The 19,768-nt window shown below is 38.9% G+C and overlaps 1 protein-coding gene across 3 annotated transcripts in view; it reads left to right on the top strand.

Annotated features, from left to right (window-relative positions):
* Positions 1–2,477: 2,477 nt before the first annotated feature.
* The window catches only part of KIF27 (kinesin family member 27), a 92,610-nt gene continuing 75,319 nt past the window's right edge, over positions 2,478–19,768 (top strand). For 2 of the 3 annotated variants that reach the window (XM_030293735.1, XM_030293733.1), the window contains exons 1-3: positions 2,478–2,556; positions 8,665–9,033; positions 17,832–18,032. In XM_030293735.1, the coding sequence (XP_030149595.1) occupies positions 8,736–9,033; positions 17,832–18,032 (499 nt within the window). In that variant the 5' untranslated portion in view covers positions 2,478–2,556; positions 8,665–8,735. The remainder of the gene's footprint in view (positions 2,557–8,664; positions 9,034–17,831; positions 18,033–19,768) is intronic. The other variant, XM_032595611.1, reaches the window with a different exon arrangement.

Raw genomic sequence — 19,768 nt, 5'->3', positions numbered from 1 at the left:
AATTTTGAGCATTCCAAGACCCCCAAATACCTTCTCTTTTATTTTTATTTATTCTTATTTTTATTTTTTATTTTATTTTTTTTAACGTTTATTTATTTTTGAGACAGAGAGAGACAGAGCATGAATGAGGGAGGGTCAGAGAGAGAGGGAGACACAGAATAAGAAACAGGGTCCAGGCTCTGAGCTGTCAGCACAGAGCCCGACACGGGGCTCGAACTCACAGACTGTGAGATCATGACCTGAGCCAAAGTTGGACGCTTAACTGACTGAGCCACCCAGGCACCCCAAAATACCTTCTCTTAATTCTTTTCTGATACCTTAGGGCACATCTTGCTAACAGATGCACAAAATAAATCGAGATAAAGCATAGATGCTCACAGACAAGTTCAAAGCTATGGGGGCTTGATGCTGAGGTGCTCAGTATAGTTCCCTTGAAGGCAGTTGGTGGGGCCACTCTTGTTTCCCGGGTGCCTGCTGCCTCTATACTATAAAGATTGGCTGCAAAACAAACCTATTGTGGCTTTCGCCTTTTATCATAAAAGCAAAAATCCTCTTCAGATTTCTTCGGTTAATGAAAAGAGGTAACTAATGTAGATCTTTCAGCCAAGAGGTATAATGTGAACTTTTGAAAAGCAGGGGATACTTGTAATTCAATTTAATAACTAAGCATTTTTTTTTCCACCTTCACTTCTAAGTTCCATGAGAGAAGGGATGCTTTTTGAAAATGCTTAGATTGTGGGGCGCCTGGGTGGCTCAGTCAGCTGAGCGTCTGACTTCAGCTCAGGTCATGATCTCATGGTTTGTGGGTTTGAGCCCTGCGCTGGGCTCTGTGCTGACAGCTCAGAGTCTGGAGCCTGCTTCGGATTCTGTGTCTCCTTCTCTCTCTGCCCCCTCCCCTACTTGTGCTCTGTCTCTGTCTCTCAAAAATAAATAAATGTAAAACAAGAATTTTTTTTTAATTAAAAAAAAATGCTTACATTGTGAGGGGTGCCTGCCTGGCTTAGTCAGTAGATCATGCGACTCTTGATGTCAAGGTCGTGAGTTCAAGCCTCATGTTGGGTGTAGAGATTACTTTAAAAAAGAAAAGAAAAATCTCTTGGGAGAAAACACTTAGATTGTGCTATTAAAAATGGGAAGGCATTGGGGCGCCTGGGTGGCGCAGTCGGTTAAGCGTCCGACTTCAGCCAGGTCACGATCTCGCGGTCTGTGAGTTCGAGCCCCGCGTCGGGCTCTGGGCTGATGGCTCAGAGCCTGGAGCCTGTTTCCGATGCTGTGTCTCCCTCTCTCTCTGCCCCTCCCCCGTTCATGCTCTGTCTCTCTCTGTCCCAAAAATAAATAAACGTTGAAAAAAAAAATGGGAAGGCATTGAGGCATTTAAAAGTAAATAGGAGGGGTTCCTGGGTGGCTCAGTCAGTTAAGTGAGCAACTTCATCTCAGGTCATGATCTCATAGTTCTTGAGTTCAAGCCCAGCATGGGGCTCTGTGCTGATAGATCAGAGCCTGAAGCCTCCTTCTGGTTCTGTGTCTCCCAATCTCTCTGCCCCTCCCCTGTTCATGCTCTTTCTCTCAAAAATAAATAAACATTAAAAAAAAATTTTTTTTAAGTAAATTAGAAAAGTTTAACATAGAATAACCATATGACCCAGATCCCAGGTATATACCAAAAGAACTGAAAACAGATGTTAAACAAATACATGCACAAATACTTGTACATGAATGTTTCTAACAGCATTATTCATATTAGCCAAAAGTGGAAACAACCAGCGTATCCATCAAGAGATGAGTGGATAAATAAAAGGTGGTAAGTCCACACAATTGAATATTATTCAGCATCAAAAGGAATAAAATTACTGATACATGCTACAACATGGGTGGACCCGGAAGACATTGTTTAGCAAAAGAAGCCAGACACAAAAGGCCACAAATTGTATGATACCCGGAATACAAAGTGCCCCCAATCTGTAGATTCATACAGACAGAGAAAGTAGATTAGTGGTTGCCAGGGACTGCATCAGAGGGGAACTGGAGAGGCTGCAAACTGACACGGGGATCTCCTTTTGTGGTGATGAAAATGTTTTGGAACCAGAGGTGATGGTTGCACAGCATTGAGAATGCCTTCATGTACACCTTAAAGCGGCTCGATGTATGTTATACGAACTTTACTTCAATAAAAATAAACTGAATTAGCTAAAATATGGAAACGCAACGTGAATCTTTCTTACGTTCAGTTTACAAACTGGTGGGGAGTGACTTCGGACCGGCACGCTGAAAGCAGTCCCCTGCGAGTTGGCTTTGTAGCCACACCTGGAGGTGGTCTCTAGGCGGCCAGCGCAGCGCTCCTCTCGGTGGGGCGGGGCTCCTCGGGGGCGGGGCTCGTCGGGGGCGCGGCGCAACGGCCGGCCGGGAGGGGGCGCGTTGGCTGCTGGTTTCGCCGTTGCCGGGAGAACCCGCGACAACAAAAGGCGCGGGCGGCGGCGGCGGCGGCCCGGCGGAGCGAAGCTGGGGAGGCCTGTACTGTGCTCGCCGCCGGAGATCAGGGCTTTCTCGAGCCGGTCTGTAAGTGGCGTGCCGGCCTGGCGGGGCTGATGCGGCCGGGTGCGGTGCGGCGCCCTCCCGCCCTAGTGCCGCAGCGCCCGCGCCCTAGCCGTTTCGGGGAGGGCGCCGCCTAGGGGTCGGGCGTCAGGGGCCGCCGCGGGACGGCTCGGGGATGGGGGCGGTTGGGGGGCCGGCAAAGCCGAGGGAGGGCGTCGGAGGGGGCTGAGGTCGTTGCTGGGACCCCTGGAGAACGGCATGGGGAAGTTGGGTCCCCCTAGGTAGACAGGCCCGGGGATTAGGGACGTGAGCGAACGCCGGACGGGAGCCCCACCGAGGCTGATCCTGTGTGTTTTTTAGCTCCAACTTCGGGAGCTAAACGGGATGGGAAGGCCCATCCCCTCTGGGGGTTTCGTTTTGTCGCTGGTCTCCTTTTTCCGTTGCGGATGTTGAAACTTTGGTGCAACGCTGTAGAAGTCTGAAAGCCCTCTCCCTCAGAGGCAGGTTAGATTGAGAAAGAGAGGGTACCCAAATTCTTTGTTTGAAACACTTTTTTTTTGTTTTAGTCTCTACACCCAAGAAAAGGCTCGAACTCACTATCCGGAGATCAAGAGTAGCAGATTCCGAGGCTAAGCCAGGCAGGCACACCAAAACACTTTTTAAATAACACTTCGCCCCCTCCAAGTTGTCAAATTTTTGTTTTTCCACTTCACTTTCTATATTCTTTATCTAGTCATTTATGCATTTGGGACCTTTTCGGAGATCCTTTTGTGATTCATTGTTAATTTGCTGGGAAATTTCTTACAAAAATGTAATTAACAAACCACAATTTTTAGACAACCCACTACTTCTGAAAAGCCGTGGGCACAGGATAGAAACAGTATTAGAAGACACTTCTTTTTGATCAGTGACATGGCATCATTGATCAAAGATTCTCTTGCCTTTAGTCAATTTCAAAACTCCATTGAGTATGCCTAAATATTACCAATCAGATTTCCCCTTTCTTTACATTTCTTGGCGGGACAATACACATGCTTCTGGTTACTGCAGTTGACCAGAATCTAAAGTATAAATGCTATGGATTTTTTAAATGCTTAAATTCTTGAATATTACTCTTTTGCAAGCCATATGTTTAAGGGCCTTTATTTCTTGGAATAGAATAGAATTTCATTTCCCCGTGTAGCAAAATTGTTTCCTATTGCAAAAACCAAGAAAGTGAAAATATCCCAGTTACACTCTGCACCTTTTTTTAGCAGTTTTGTTGGAAGTAGTTAGGTTTGACTTAACATAGACTATGACTTTTGTTTTAATGTGATACCATTAATAAACTTGAAAAAGCTAATCTGTATGATAAAAAACTTCAAATATAGATGTTCAGAGACATTTGAGAGAACCAACTCATTCAGCATCTTTGTAGTTTCTTTGGAAAAGTTTCCAGTACCAAGTGACTGTGGAGTCCTATAGGATACAAGAAAGGATTTATCATACATATGAGTATTTTTTCACAGCCGGTTTTAACTAGAATGATTAAAAGTGACAAGGTTGGGTGCATCTCTTTGTTTTGGCCATTACACATAGCATGTTGACTCTGTTTTGGGATTTTACAGCCCAAGGGAGCTGGTATTTTTTTACTCTCTGAGCTTTAGTAGACTAATGTATTTGTTACTGTGATCCTTTTCAGACTTTCCCACTCACGAAATTATAATCTGCAGTACTGTTGCAGAGTTTTTTAAAGGCTAGTGAATATTAAATATGTCTTCATTATCATCTCCATAGCAAGTAGTGCCAAAAATGTTATTTTAGTCTGTTAATAGTCTACTAGGTTACTTAATGATAGTGTTCAAGACTCTCCTTCTCGAAAGAGCCCAGCCATACCCCAAACTGATTATTTTTCATTATCTGCACTTGAAAATTATCATAGACTGTTTGTTACATTTTCTTTTTAGCTTTTATATGGTGTAAGCTTTATCCTACCAAGACTGAACATTCATGTACAAGTTTTCATAAAAACATATATTTTTATTTCTCTTGGGTATATACCAAAGAGTGGAGTTGCTGGGTCAAATAATAACTCTGTGTTTTTGAGGAACTGCCAGACTCTTCCGAAGTGGCTGCATCATTTTACATTTCCATTGGGAGTGTGTGAAGGTTCCATATTCTATACATCCTAATACTTATTTTGAACTGTCTTAAAAATTTAAATATATTAATATCCTTTTTTTTTGAGAGAGAGAGAGAGAAAATGCGAGCAAGTGGGGGAGAGGCAGAGTGAGAGAACTTCAAGCAGGCTCCACACCTAGTGTGGAGCCCAACACGGCACTTGATCTCACGACCATGAGATCATGACCTGAGCCGAAATCAGGAGTTGCTTTTTTTTTTTTTTTAATTGAAGCCTTTTTTTATTTTTTTATTTATTTTTTTTTTTTATTTTTATTTTTTCAATGTTTATTTATTTTTGGGACAGAGAGAGACAGAGCATGAACGGGGGAGGGGCAGAGAGAGAGGGAGACACAGAATCGGAAACAGGCTCCAGGCTCTGAGCCATCAGCCCAGAGCCTGACGCGGGGCTCGAACTCACGGACCGCGAGATCGTGACCTGGCTGAAGTCGGACGCTTAACCGACTGCGCCACCCAGGCGCCCCTGAAGCCTTTTTTTTAAATTGAAGTGTAGTTGACACACAATGTGACTTCAGTTTCAGGTGAACAGAAAGTCTAAATGTTATGCTATGCTTGCCACAAATATAACTATCATCTGTCACCATGGAGTGCTATTACAAGACCATTGACCCTATGCTGTACTTTTTATCCCCAAGACTCATTCATTTCATAATTGGAAGCCTGTTATCTCCTACTCCTCTTCACCCATTTTGTCCATCCCCCATCCTGCTACCCTCTACTACTGTCAGTTTGTCCTCTATATTTATGGATCTGATTTTGCTTTTTGTTTGTTTGTTTTGTTTTTTAGATTCCACATATAAGTGAAATCATATGGGGGCCACCTGGCTGGCTCAGTCAGTGGAGCATGGGACTCTTGGTCTCAGGGTTGTGAGTTCAAGCCTGACATTGGATGTAGAAATTACTTAAAAGAAATAAATAAACTTAAAAAAAAAAAGAAATAAAAAGAAATCATATGGTATTTGTCTTTCTCTATCTGACTTATTTCATTTAGCATAATACCCTCTCGGTCCATCCATGTTGTTGCAGATGTCAAGATTTCATTCATTTTTACGGCTGAGTAATATTCCATTACCTACACACACACACACACACACACACACACACTAAAATCTTGGATTGTGAGTAACTTGGTCTGTGAGTGTTGCGCAGGAGGAGCAAACATTTCTCGTAAACTTTAACTTGATAAATGAGTGATGTCTTGCAATACAAGTAGTACATGATGCCAAACATCACATGATCACAGCTGAGCCAGTGGTTCTGATATACAGGTACTTTGGATTACAAGCCTGTTTCTGGAACAAACTGTGCTTACAAACCAAGGTTTTACTATGTATATTTATATCCCCCACATCTTTTTTTTTTTAAGTTACTGATTTTTAGAGAAAGGGTGTGTGTGTGACCTGGGGAGAAGGAGAGAGAAAATCCTAAGTAGGTTCTGCACTGTTAGTTCAGAGCCCAACTTGGGACTTGATCTGACGAATCATGAGATCATGACCTGAGCTGAAATCAAGAGTCAGATGCTTAACCGACTAAGCCACGCAGGTACCCCATATATACCATGTCTTTTTTTATCCATTCATTTATTGATTAACACTTGGGTGGCTTCCATAGTTCCATATCTTGGTTATTGTAAAAAATGCTGCAAGAAACAGGTACATATATGTCTTTTTGAATTAGTACTTCCATATTCTTTGGGTAAATACCCAGTAGTGGAGTTACTGGACCATATAGTAATTCCATTTTTAATTTTTTGAGGAACCTCCATACTGTTTTCCAGAGTGGCCGCACATTCCCACCAGCAGCGCTTGAGGGTTCCTTTTCCTCCACATCCTTGCTAACACTTGTTATTTCTTGTCTTTTTGATTCTAGCCATCTGACAGGTGTGAAGTGATACCTCATTGTGGTTTTGATTTGCATTTGTGTGATGATGAGTGATGTTGGGCATCTTTTCATGTGTCTGTTTGCTATATGATGTCTTTTTGATTATAGCTGTGTTAGTGGGGTTAGAGTAGTAATCTTATTGTAGTTTTGATTGCATTTCCCTACTGGCTAATGATGCTGAGCATCTTTGCCTGTGCTTATTAACCACTTTTATATATTTGAGGAACAAAGCTTTTAAATTTGATTAAATCCATTTTATCTGTTTTTCCTTATAAAGCTTATTGCTTTTGCTTTGGTGTTACACCTGAGAAACCATTGCCAAATCCAACGTTACTAAGAGTCACTCTTGTGTTTTCTTCTAAGAGTTTTATAAGTTTCAGCTCTTACATTTAGGTCTATGAATGATTTTGAATTGAATTTTGTATATGATGTGAGTAGGAATCCCACTGCGTTCTTATGCATGTGGACATCCAGTTGTCCTGTGACCATTTGTTGAAAAGTCTATTCTTTACCCCCATTGAATTGTCTTGGCACTCTTGTCAAAAATCATTTGCCCAAAATATGAGGGTTTATTTCTGGATTCTCAATTCTTCTCCATTGATCTTTTAGTTTGTTTTTTACCAGTACCACACTGTCTTAATTACTGTTGCTTGGTTTTAGAATTGGGAAAATGTGTCCTCCAAATTTGTCCTTTTTCAATATTGTTTTAGCTATTCTTTGTCCCTTGAATTTCCATATGGATTCTAGGATAAGCGTGTCAATTTCTGCAGTTCAGCTAAGATTTTGATAGGTGTTGCATAGAATCTGTAGATCAGTTTGGAGAATATTGCCATCTTAACAATACTGTGTTTCAGTCCATGAACATGAGATGTTTTTCCATTTATTTAGATCTTCTTTACTTTCAACAATCTTTTATAATCTTCAGAGTATAAGTTTTACATGTCTTTTATTAAACTTATTCCTAGGTATTTTTTTAAGTTTATTTATTTATTTTTTTAATGCTTATTTATTTTTGACAAGAGAGAGAGACAGAGCATGATGTGGGAGGGGCAGAGAGAGAGGGAGACACAGAATCCAAAGCAGGCTCGAGGCTCTGAGCTGTCAGCGCAGAGCTCGATGCAGGGCTTGAACTCACAGATCATGAGATCACGACCTGAGCCGAAGTCGGATGCTCAACCGACTGAGCCACCCAAGCGCCCCTTAAGTTTATTTTGAGAGAGAGTGTGAGTGGAGGAGGGGCAGAGAGAGGGAGAGAGAGAATCCCAAGCAGGCTCTGTGTTGTCAGCACAGAGCCTGATGTGGGACTCAGTCTCATGAATCATGAGATCGTGACCTGAGCTGAAATCAAGAGTCTGTTGCTTAACTGACTGAGCCACCCAGGCACCCCAGTACTATATTCTTTTTGATGCTACTGTAAGTGGAATTTTTAAAAATTTTTCACGTCCCTTATAAGTATAGTGGGCAATTTATTTTTTAATGTATTAATTCTACCAGAAGTCTTCAGAAATAAGTATACCATATTTTAGAAGTAGAAAAGCAGTGTTTCAGTTAGTTTTGATTATTTTTGAATAATCAATAACTTGGTTTCAAGTTATATCATAGAAATCCTTGAAACTATTTTCATGGATTTATTTCTGATATTTGTGGCAAAAAGATGTTACTTTCCAGCACATAGTTATAAAATCTAGTAAAGGGTTTTCTTTCAACACGGGTGTACAATTATTCGGTTATTTCCTTGTCTTAATTTTCCAAGTCTCCAGTTATTCAGTATTTAGATTAATGGACTGGGAAACCTATTTTTACTACAGAAAGAATGGCACAATAGAATCCCATGCACTTATCACTTTGCTGCATCATTTACCAACTCATGGCCTCTACTCCTTAGATTGTTTTGCAATAAATCCAGACATTTCATCTGTAAATTATAGGTGTATTTTTATAAGACAGATTTACTCTTTGTAACCGACTTATATTGGAGGAAAACCTGCTTTAATGGACTTTGCTTGAGAAGATGGTTAATTTATTAGGATAGAGAAGTCAATAACTAAATTTTGTTTTTATTTTGTTACACAGGAGTCCAGAAATTACATAAAATGGATATTTCTCACACTAGATACTGAATATTAAGTAAAATCTAAGTTGCTATGGAAGAAATACCAGTAAAAGTTGCTGTAAGAATCCGACCTCTGCTATGCAAAGAAGTTCTTCATAATCATCAAGCTTGTGTGAGAGTTATTCCAAACACCCAGCAAATTATCATTGGGAGAGATAGAGTCTTTACTTTTGATTTTGTTTTTGGCAAGAATTCCACTCAAGATGAAGTTTATAATGCATGTATAAAGCCACTAGTGTTGTCGCTCATTGAGGGCTATAATGCAACCGTTTTTGCCTATGGACAAACTGGATCCGGGAAGACCTACACCATTGGAGGAGGCCATGTTGGTAAGATTCTCGTCCTACCTTTGACTTTTATTTGAGACACTAGAATCAAGCTAAAATATGACAGTGCCTGACACATAGTAGGTGCTCAGCATATTACTTGAATGAAATAAAGGATAGTCAGATGAGTTCATAAGACCATCATCTTTGAAAGATTTATTTTTAAATATTGGTGTTTTAGTCAACAGTTTTTTTTATTGTATTTGCTTGAGGAAACAAGTTTAAGACAATGTTCAGTGTTCAGCCCTTTCCATTTTTTTCCAGTCTTATTGAGATATAATTGACATATACCATTATATTAGTCCAAGGTGTACAATATAATGATTTCTATACATGTATATATTGCAAAATGATTACCACAGTAAGTTTAGTTCACATCGATCACATCATATAGTTCTAAATTTCTTTTTCTTGGATAAGAACTTTTAAGAGCTAATATTTTAGCAGCTTTCAAATACACAATACAGTGTTGTTAACTGCAGTCACCAATATTGTATATTATTACATCCTCAGAACTTAGTTATAACTCAGAGTTTTTACATCTTGACCACCTTCACCCATTTCCCCCACTCCTTGCCTCTGACAAACCTTTGTCATTTTGAACAGAACTTCAAGTAGAAAGAAATGAGTTAACATGACCAGATTTTGGTCTTTTAACATAGTCCACTTGTAAATATCAGAGTCTTACAACCAAGACTTAGAGGCAGTAGGTAGAATTTGTTATGTGGTTTAAAGTGTCTTTTTCCCCCTATTTTTTAGCCAATTTTTATTTTATTTTTTCAGCTTTATAGAGGTACAATTGACAAATAAAATTGTACGATATTTAAAGTGTGCATCATGATGATTTGATGAATGTAAACGTTGTCAAAGGATTCCTCCAATGTAGTTAACACATCCATCACCTCACATATAAATACAGATTTCTGTTTTAAATACTGAATATTTTAGAATATAGTTTCTGCTGCTTGTAATTATAGTTTGGAAAAGGTGAAATTGTTAGGATTTCTGGTAGAGCTGGAAGGAACCTTGAAAATCATCTCTCTTTATTTATAAGTGAGGAGCTCCAGCCATGGAGCAATCACTGAAGGGCTTGCTCAGCTAGAGGGCTAGTGACAGCTGGGATTGAATGCCAAGTCCTCTTTTTTTTTTTTTAATTTTTTTAATCTTTATTTATTTTTGAGAGAGAGACAGAGTACACTAGGGGGATGAGGCAGAGAGAGGGAGACACAGAATCTGAAGCAGGCTCCAGGCTCTGAGCTGTCAGCACAGAGCCCGACGCGGGGCTTGAACTCACGAACTGTGAGATCATGACCTGAGCCGAAGTCGGATGCTCAACCGACTGAGCCACCCGGGCGCCCCGCCAAGTCCTCTTTTGAGGACTTGTTTACTGTATTGATTTTTTTTTTACTAAATGCAAACTTTTGAATGTTGTACATATATATGTATTATTGTCTAAAATTATTGCTACGTTCTGTATATGTGTAATGACTCTTAATGTATTTTCTACTTTCCTGCTTCTCAAATATAGAATATGTGACTTTCAGAAACATCTCTTATTACGTGTAGGGACTGGTGAGGGGTAGAGTTGGAGTCTGGCTGAGTTGAGGAAGCCCTGATTGCAAAGATTAAATGGAGAGGCCGTTAGTGCCCAGTACCCCCCCACACCACCATTTTTAGAATCAGTATGACATAGGATTAAGAGGTTAAAGATACTAGGTTATTTTAGGGTCTCCAAAAATTCAAATTTTCTGTTATAAGTTGTGGGTTTTTTTGTTTTTTTTTTTTTTTTTTTTTTTTTTTTTTTTTTGGGCTGTAGCCCCTTTTTTAATTGGCAAATGTTTTGTGATCTTTAAGACTCAGTATGTTCTTTTTACTAATAGGAGTTATGTTTAGAGCTTGGTGACTTAAGTATAGCTATATTGTTTTTTATTAAGAAGCCATACATGGGGCGCCTGGGTGGCGCAGTCGGTTAAGCGTCCGACTTCAGCCAGGTCACGATCTCGCGGTCCGTGAGTTCGAGCCCCGTGTCAGGCTCTGGGCTGATGGCTCAGAGCCTGGAGCCTGTTTCCGATTCTGTGTCTCCCTCTCTCTCTGCCCCTCCCCCATTCATGCTCTGTCTCTCTCTGTCCCAAAAATAAATAAACGTTGAAAAAAAAAAAATTAAAAAAAAAAAAAAAAAAAAAAAAAAAGAAGCCATACATACAATTTTAATTCTTTAAGGGAAAAAGTTATTAAGTTTATCTATTCTTGGGGCATCTGGGTGGTTCAGTCAGTTAAGTGACAGACTCTTAATTTCGGTTCAGGTCACAATCTCACTGTTTATGAGTTCGAACCCTGCATCAGGCTCTGCACTGACAGTGCGGAGCCTGCTCGGGATTCTCCCTCTCTCCCTCTCTCTCTGCCCCTCCCCCTCTCTCTTTCTCTCTCTCTCTCTCTCTCTCTCTCTCTCTCAAAATAAATAAATAAACTTAAAAAAATATTATAGCTGCTCTAAAGTACTTTATACTTGATAACACCCTTAGAAACAGTTTTTTATTTTATCCCCTTGGTTTTCTTATTTTTATTTTTTTTAATATATATTTTTAAAAATGTTTAACGTTTATTTATTATTGAGAGACAGAGAGATAGAGCATGAGCAGGGGAGGGGCAGAGAGAGGAGGAGACACAGAATTGGAAGCAGGCTCCAGGCTCCAAGCTGTCAGCACAGAGCCTGATGTGGGCTTGAACTCACGAACTGTGAGATCATGACCTGAGACGAAGTTGGACGCTCAACCGACTGAGCCACCCAGGCGCCCATCTTTTTATTTTTTAAAAAAATCATTTTTTTTCCCACCATGTTAAGTGTACTCTTTAATCCCCATCCCCTCTTTCCCCCATCACCCTACACACCTCCCGTCTGGTAACCGTCAGTTTATTCTCTATAGTTAACAGTCTCTTTCTTGGTTTGTCTCTTTCTTTTTTCCTTTGCTCATTTGTTTTGTTACTTAAATTCCACAAATGAGTGAAATTGTATGGTATTTGTCTTTCTCCGACTGACTTATTTCGCTCAGCAGTACACACTCTAGCTCTATCCATGTCCTTGCAAATGGCAAGGTTTTATTATTTTTTTATGGCTGAATAATATTCCATTATATATATCTGTGGTATCTTCTTCATCCATTCATCTATTGATGGATACTTGGGCTGCTTCCATAGTTTGGCTATTGTAAATAACACTGCTATAAACATAGGGGTTTAAACAAAGGGGTATCCCTTTGAATTACTGTTTTTGTATTTTGGGGGTAAATACCCAGTAGTGCAATTACTGGATCATTAGGCAGTTCTATTTTTAAGGTTTTGAGGAAACTCCATACTCTTTTTCCACTGTGGCTGCACCAGTTTGTATTCCCATCAACGGTGCAAGAAGGTTCCTTTTTCTCTACATCCTTACCAACACTTGTTTCTTGTGTTGTCGATTTTAGCCATTCTGACAGGTATGAGGCAATATCTCATTGTAGTTTTGATTTGCACTTCCCTGATGATGAGAGATGTTGAACATCTTTTTTTTTTTCTTTTTAGTGTTTATTTATTTATTTTTGAGAGAGATAGAGTGCGAACAGGGGAGGGGAAGAGAGAGGGAAGCAGAGAATCCCAAGCAGGCTTCACGATGTCAGCACAGAGCCCAACATGGGGCTCGGACTCATGAACTGTGAGATCATGACCTGAGCTGAAATCAAGAGTCAGTTGCTGGGGTGCCTGGGTGGCTCAGTTGGTTGAGCATCAGACTTCGGCTTAGGTCATGATCTCACGGCTTGTGGGTTTGAATCCCGTGGCAGGCTCTGTGCTGATAGCTCAGAGCCTGGACCCTGCTTTGGATTCTGTGTCTCCCTCTCGCTCTGCTCCTCCTTCACTCACGCTCTGTCTCTCTCTCTCTCAAAAATAAATAAACATTAAAAAAAATTTTTTTTTAAAGAGTCAGTTGCTCAACTGACTGAACCACCCAGGTTCCCCTCGAGGATCTTTTCAGGTATCTGTTGACCATCTGGATGTCTTCTTTGTCTCCCTTCCTCATCCATCTGGATGTCTGTTCATGTCTTCTGCCCATTTTTAAATTGGATTATTTGTTTTTTGGGTGTTGAGTTGTATCAGTTCTTTCCATATTTTGAATACTAACCCTTTATTGGATGTCATTTGCGAATATCTTCTCTCGTTCAGTAGGGTTGCCTTTTAATTTTGTTGATTATTTCCTTTGCTGTGCAGAAGCTTTTTATTTTGATGTAGTCCCAATAGTTTGCTTCTGCTTTTGTTTCCCTTGCCTCAGGAGATGTATCTAGTAAGAAGTTGCTATGGCCAATGTCAGAGAGATTAATGGCAGTACTCTCTTCAAGGATTTTTGTGATCTCAGGCCTCACATTTAGGTTTTTAATCCACTTTCAGTTTGCTTTTGTATATAGTGAAAGAAAGTGGTCCAGGTTCATTCTCTTGCATGTAGCTGTCCAGTTTTCCCAACATCATTTGTTGAAGAGACTGTCTTTTCCCATTGCATATTCTTTTCCTCCTTTGTTGAAGATAAATTGACCATATAATTGTGGGTTTATTTCTGGGTTTTCTATTCTGTTCTATTGATCTATGTGTCTGTTTTTGTACCAATACCATACTGTCTTGATTGCTATAGCTTTATAATGTAACGAAGTCTGGAATTGTGATTCCTCCAGTTTTGTTTTTCTTTCTTTTTTTTAACATTTTTTTATTAAATTTTTAAAATGTTTTTTATTTATTTTTTGAGAGCGAGAGACAGAGTGTGAGTGGGGGAGGGGCAGAGAGGGAGACACAATTCGAAGCAGGCTCCAGGCTCCGAGCTGTCGGTACAGAGCCCGATGCGGGGCTTGAACCCACAAACTGTGAGATCATGACCTGAGCCGACGTCTGATGCTTAACCAACGAGCCAACCCAGGCACCCCCCTTTTTAAAAAATTTTTAAAATGTTTATTTATTTTTGAGAGAGAAAGAGAGAGAGAGGCAGAATGCAAGCAGGGGAGGGGAAGAGAGGAAGGGAGACACAGAATCTGAAGCAGGCTCCAGGCTCTGAGTTGTCAGCACAGAGCCTGACGTGGGGCTTGAACTCATGAACCGTGATACCATGACCTGAACTGAAGTTGGATGCTCAACCGACTGAGCTACCCAGGTGCCCCCAGTTTTGTTTTTATTTTTCAAGATATCTTTGGCTATTTAGAGTCTTTTGTGGTTCCATACAAATTTTAAGATTATTGTAGTTCTGTGAAAAATGCTGTTGGTATTTTGATAAGGATTGCATTTAATGTATAGATTTCTTTGGGTAGTATAGACATTTTCACAGTATTTGTTCTTCTAATCCATAAGCATGGAGCGTCTTTCCATTTCTTTGTGTGTCTTCAGTTTCTTTCATCAGTATTTTATAGTGTTCAGAGTACAAATCTTTCACCTCTTTGGTTTAGTTTGTTCCTAGATATTTTATTTTTGGTGCAAGTTGTAAATGAGATTATTTAATTTTCTTTCTGCTGCTTCATAATTAGTGTATGGGAATGCAAAAGATGCCTGAACATTGATTTTGTATCCTGTGACTTTACTCAATTCATTTATCAGTTCTAGGAGTTTTTTTGTGGCGTCTTTAGCATTTTCTATATATAGTATTGTGTCATCTGCCAGTAGAGTTTTACTTATTCCTTACCAATTTGGATTTCTTTTATTTCTTTTTGTTGTCAAATTGCTATGGCTGAGACTTCTAGTACTATGTTGAATACAAGTGGTGAGTGTGGTCATCCTTGTCTTATTCCTGACTTTCAGGGGAAAAGCTCTCTGTTTTTTACCATTGAATATCTTGTTGGCTATGGGCTTTTCATATATGGCCTTTATTTTGTTGAGATATATTCCCTCTGGACCTACTTTGCAGAGGGTTTTATCATGAATGGATGATGTTCTTTGTCAAATGCTTTTCTTCATCTGTTGAAATGATCATATGGTTTTTATCTTTTCTCTTACTGATGTGACATACCACATTGATTATGTTGCAGCTTATAAACTACTCTTGCATCCCAGGAGTAAATCCCACTTGATTGTGGTGTATGATTTTTTAAAATATATTTTTGAATTCGGTTTATTAATATTTTGTTGAGGATTGCATCCATATTCATGAGAGATCTTGGCCTGTAGTCGTCTTTTTTGTGGTGTCTTTATCTGGTTTTGGTATCAGGGTGATACTGGCTTTATAGAATGAATTTGGAAGTTTTCCTTCCTCTTGTATTTTTTGGAATAGTTTGAGAAGAATGGATATTAGCTCTTTTTTAAATGTTTGGTACAATTCACAGTGAAGCTGTCTGGTTGTGGACTTTTGTTTGTCGGGAGTATTTTGATTCCTGATTCAATTTCATTGTTAGTGATTGGTTTGTTCAAATTTGTATTTCTTCCTGCTTCAGTTTTGATAGATTATATGTTTCTAGGAATTCATCCATTTCTTCTAAGTTGTCCAGTTTGTTGGCATATAGGTTTTCATAATATTCTATTACATTTGCTTTTATTTCTATGGTGTTGGTTTTTATTTCTTCCCTTCTGTTAGTAATTTTGTTTATTTGGGTCCTCTCTCATTTTTTAAAGGAATCTTTCTAGAAACTTATTCCCTGGCTCTTTAAAAATTATAATAATGTGCATTGTAAAAAGAATTGCAAGTGATGCTTAAGAAATTAAATTAGGGGTGCCTGGGTGGCTCAGTTGGTTAAGTGTCAGACTTTGGCTCAGGTCATGATCTTGCAGTTTGTGAGTTTGAGTCTGGCATCGGGCTCTCTGCTGTCAGTGCAGGGCCCACTTAGGATCTTCTGTCCTCCTCTCCTGCCTCCCCCATAAAAAAATGAATAAACATTAAAAAAAAAAGAAACTAAAATAAATGAAAACTAGTCTAATCCCAAGGAAATAACCATCTGATGTATAGTATTCTAGAGTGCTTTAGACATTTTTCTAGGCATTTTACAAATATGCATGTAGTTTTATTCTTGTTGTTTTGTTTAATGAATTATTATACCATTATTTCTATAACTTTCTTTTTGCATTTAACAATATAAAGTATTTCATTTCTTCACTTTTGTGTCATAGAAATTTACTCATTTTTTCAGACTATATAATATTCTACAATTGGAATGGACCATAGTTCCTCCATTCCAGTTTTTATTTATTTCTGAGAGAGAGATAGAGTGTGAGCAGAGGAGGGGCGGAGAGAGAGGGAGACACAGAATCTGGAGCAGGCTCCAGGCTTCGAGCTGTCAACACAACTATTTTGTTATTTTTATTTTACTTTATTTTTTTAATGTTTACTTTTGAGAGAGAGAGAGAGAGCAGGGGAGGGGCAGAGAGAGAGAGAGAGAGAGAGAGAGAGAGAGAGACAGAATCTGAAGCCGGCTCCGGGCTCTGAGCTTTCAGTGCAGAGCCCAATGTGGGATTCAAACCTACAAACTGTGAAATCATGACCTGAGCCAAAATTGGATGCTTAACCGACTGAGCCACCCAGGCACCCCTGCTGTCTGATTTTTAACTAATGCTGTTTTTTCCTCCTATAAATAATTTATTGAGCATTTGTAGTGCCTAGGGCACCATGCTAGGCCCTGAGGCAGAATAATCTTTTTTTTTTCAATAGGATGCCTATTTAAACTAATAGTCATTTTCCTGCTTCTCAGAACCTTGGATTTACTGACTTGTACCAGAAACTAGAACATTCTCTAGAAACTTTTGTGTGTTCTTTAAATAACATACAATAGCTAAATGATAGCTGTTGATGTATAAAACTTTACAAGTTCTCTCTCCGAAGCTGTGTCCGGAATATAAGTGTAATGTTGAAAATATGGCATTTAGGTTACCAAAATACCTATTGAAGCTTTATGATAAATATTTGAAATTCAGTGTTTTGGTAAGTTTTGAATTATTGTGTTTTGTTATCTTTTGAAGTGGGAAATGAATGAGCTGTTTCTAATCGACTTTATATTCTGGGTAATCTACAATGTGTATATTGCACTGTAGTTCATAGGTAATGCTATTGGCTAGTTCCTGGAAACTCTCAAAAAAGAATCTTCACTCTCTCTTGTATTAGAAAAAGCTACAGCTTCCTTTATTTGCCACACGATGGCAGTCTTGCATCTTAAATTAGGTGAAAGGTAGTCCAAGTTAATAGAGGTTCACATTTTCAGGATGTTTGTTGCCAAAAACCTAAACATTGGTAATTTTCAACCTGGAAGCTAGTTATTTTTAAGGTTCATTTGCAAGCCAACCCTTTGCGCTTGAAACATATTTTCTATGGAACAATGCTACAAATGCTGGGTAGGTTTCTAAATTAACCTAACTTATTTAACCTTAAGTCCCAATTTGTTCTTTGACTTGTTTCACACTTTACCTTGTAATTTTTAAAACTATTTAAAAAATTGTTGGGGCGCCTGGGTGGCTCAGTCGGTTAAGCGGCCGACTTTGGCTCAGGTCATGATCTCGCGGTCCATGAGTTTGAGCCCCGCGTCGGGCTCTGTGCTGACAGCTCAGAGCCTGGAGCCTGTTTCAGATTCTGTGTCTCCCTCTCTCTGACCCTCCCCTGTTCATGCTCTGTCTCTCCCTCTCTCAAAAATAAATAAAACGTTAAAAAAAATTTTTTTTAAATTGTGGAAACTTTTACACATCAATATTATAGTTTACAGTTTTAAAAAATTTGTAATATAGAGAAATGTAAGAAAATAGATGTATACATTATAAATTTGGGGTTTTGGCTTTTCTTATATTTTAATTTTCAGATGTCCTTTCTTTCTGTAAATTTTTAGCTTCAGTTGTGGAGGGTCAAAAGGGTATCATTCCTCGAGCTATCCAAGAAATATTTCAAAACATCTCTGAAAATTCTAGCACTGACTTTAATATCAAAGTGTCTTATATAGAAGTATATAAGGAAGACCTAAGAGATCTTCTAGAATTGGAAACATCTATGAAGGATCTTCACATCCGAGAAGATGAAAAAGGAAACACAGGTAAATAGCATTGACTGCCTTCATTACCAAAAAGATGTGATTTAATTCAGTTTCTGGATATATTGCAAAGAATCTTTAAAACAGACATAGAAGCAAAAGGAATTTGTTTTTTCTTTAAAATTGAATACCTTTTTGATTCCCAATATCCATTAAATCACCCAGGTGAAAAGTAGTTCAGACTGGTTGGTTAGATGAAGTTAGTAAGTTGTAATTCAAGATACTTATATTCTATAATTGTTCCCGCTCTGGGCTGAAGATCAGTGAGACTTTGAAATAGGCTAAATTAGTATTTGTACTTTTTTTTTCTCCCAGAGTTTCTCCCAGATTGGAGATGGCTTCTCCCTTTGGTGTTTGTCCAAGTCGATCTAGAATTCTCCTTTTGTCCTCTTTGATTTTGTCCTGTACTTTGTTGTATTTTTCAAGATCTGACTTTCTATGCTAGCAACTTGTTAATCTCATTAAATATCAATTTGTTTGGAAATGGGAGAAGGTTCGAATGGGTCAAAATGCAAGTATTTTAAAGAATAGCACCTCCTGCTTTTCTGATTTAAAGGGTTATATGTTCAACATAGAACATTTTGAAAACATAGAAAAGTTTAAGGAAGAAAGTTATTAATGATCAGCTTTAATCCCAGAACCCAGAAAAAGTAACTTCTGTTTTTGGTGTGTTTCCTTCCAGATTTCTTTTCCCATGCATGTATAATTTTTTTTAATATACTTGCAACCCTACATATAGCATCGCATCTTATTTTTTCATGTGATATTTATATGGTGAGCATTTTCACACAACATTAAATATTTCTCAAAGTTATGAGTCTTCATGGTCATGTGGTAATTTGTCTTCTGAATGTATTATACTTTAATATTCCATTGTTGGACATTTAAGCAGTTTCCAGAGTTTCATTATTATTAACAACAATGACTTAGATGTGTTTCTAAGAAAGGATACTTAGGTAGAACCTTCTTGGAGAAAAAGGATCCTGCTTGAGGAGTGTCCCCTTGAGGGAATCTCCTCGCAGTAGGAATGTAAGGTCGTTCAAACTGCGTGCAGGGGGCAGTGAAGTTTGTTGCCTTTTTAGCCCTGGCTTGGCAGCCCTGGAATTCCTCAATGTTTGAAAAAATTGGTTTTTGTTTTGTTTTTAATTTTTTTTACATTTATTTATTTTTTGAGAGAGAGAGACAGAGTACAAGCGGGGGAGGGGCAGAGAGAGGGGGAGACACAGAATCCGAAGCAGGCTCCAGGCTCTGAGCTGTCCGCACAGAGCCCGACGCAGGGCTCGAACCCACAAACTGCAAGATCATGACCTGAGCTGAAGCCGGTCGCCTAACCGACTGAGCCACCCAGGCACCCCTGTTTTGTTTTTTAGAAAGAAAGCATACATGGTAGTCTGTGGTCTTATTAGATAATTCAGTGTAGTTTATCTTTTCTGGACAGAATCCAGGCCAGTGTTTTGAGCTTCTGTATCATATAAAAGGTAATTCTTGAATGTTTTTATTTTTTGTTAAAGATACAAAAATAATACATATTTATTGTAAAAATAGCCCATTTGCTGTCACCCCTGATAAACTTAATAGCTGTTATCAGTCCTGCAAAAGTTTTGGAAAGATGTGACAAATGTTCTTAAGACAAATTGCCGTATGTTTTATACGGTATTCCACTCACAACCAAAATGTATTTCTTTGACATCCTTATTTAGTTCCTTCGTGTAAAGCACTGGTTGGCATCCAACCTGGAT

Source organism: Lynx canadensis, chromosome D4, assembly GCF_007474595.2.
Source record: "Lynx canadensis isolate LIC74 chromosome D4, mLynCan4.pri.v2, whole genome shotgun sequence".
Taxonomy (NCBI): domain Eukaryota; kingdom Metazoa; phylum Chordata; class Mammalia; order Carnivora; family Felidae; genus Lynx; species Lynx canadensis.
Note: the sequence above shows the minus strand (reverse complement) of the source record. Positions and strands in the feature narration are given on the sequence as shown.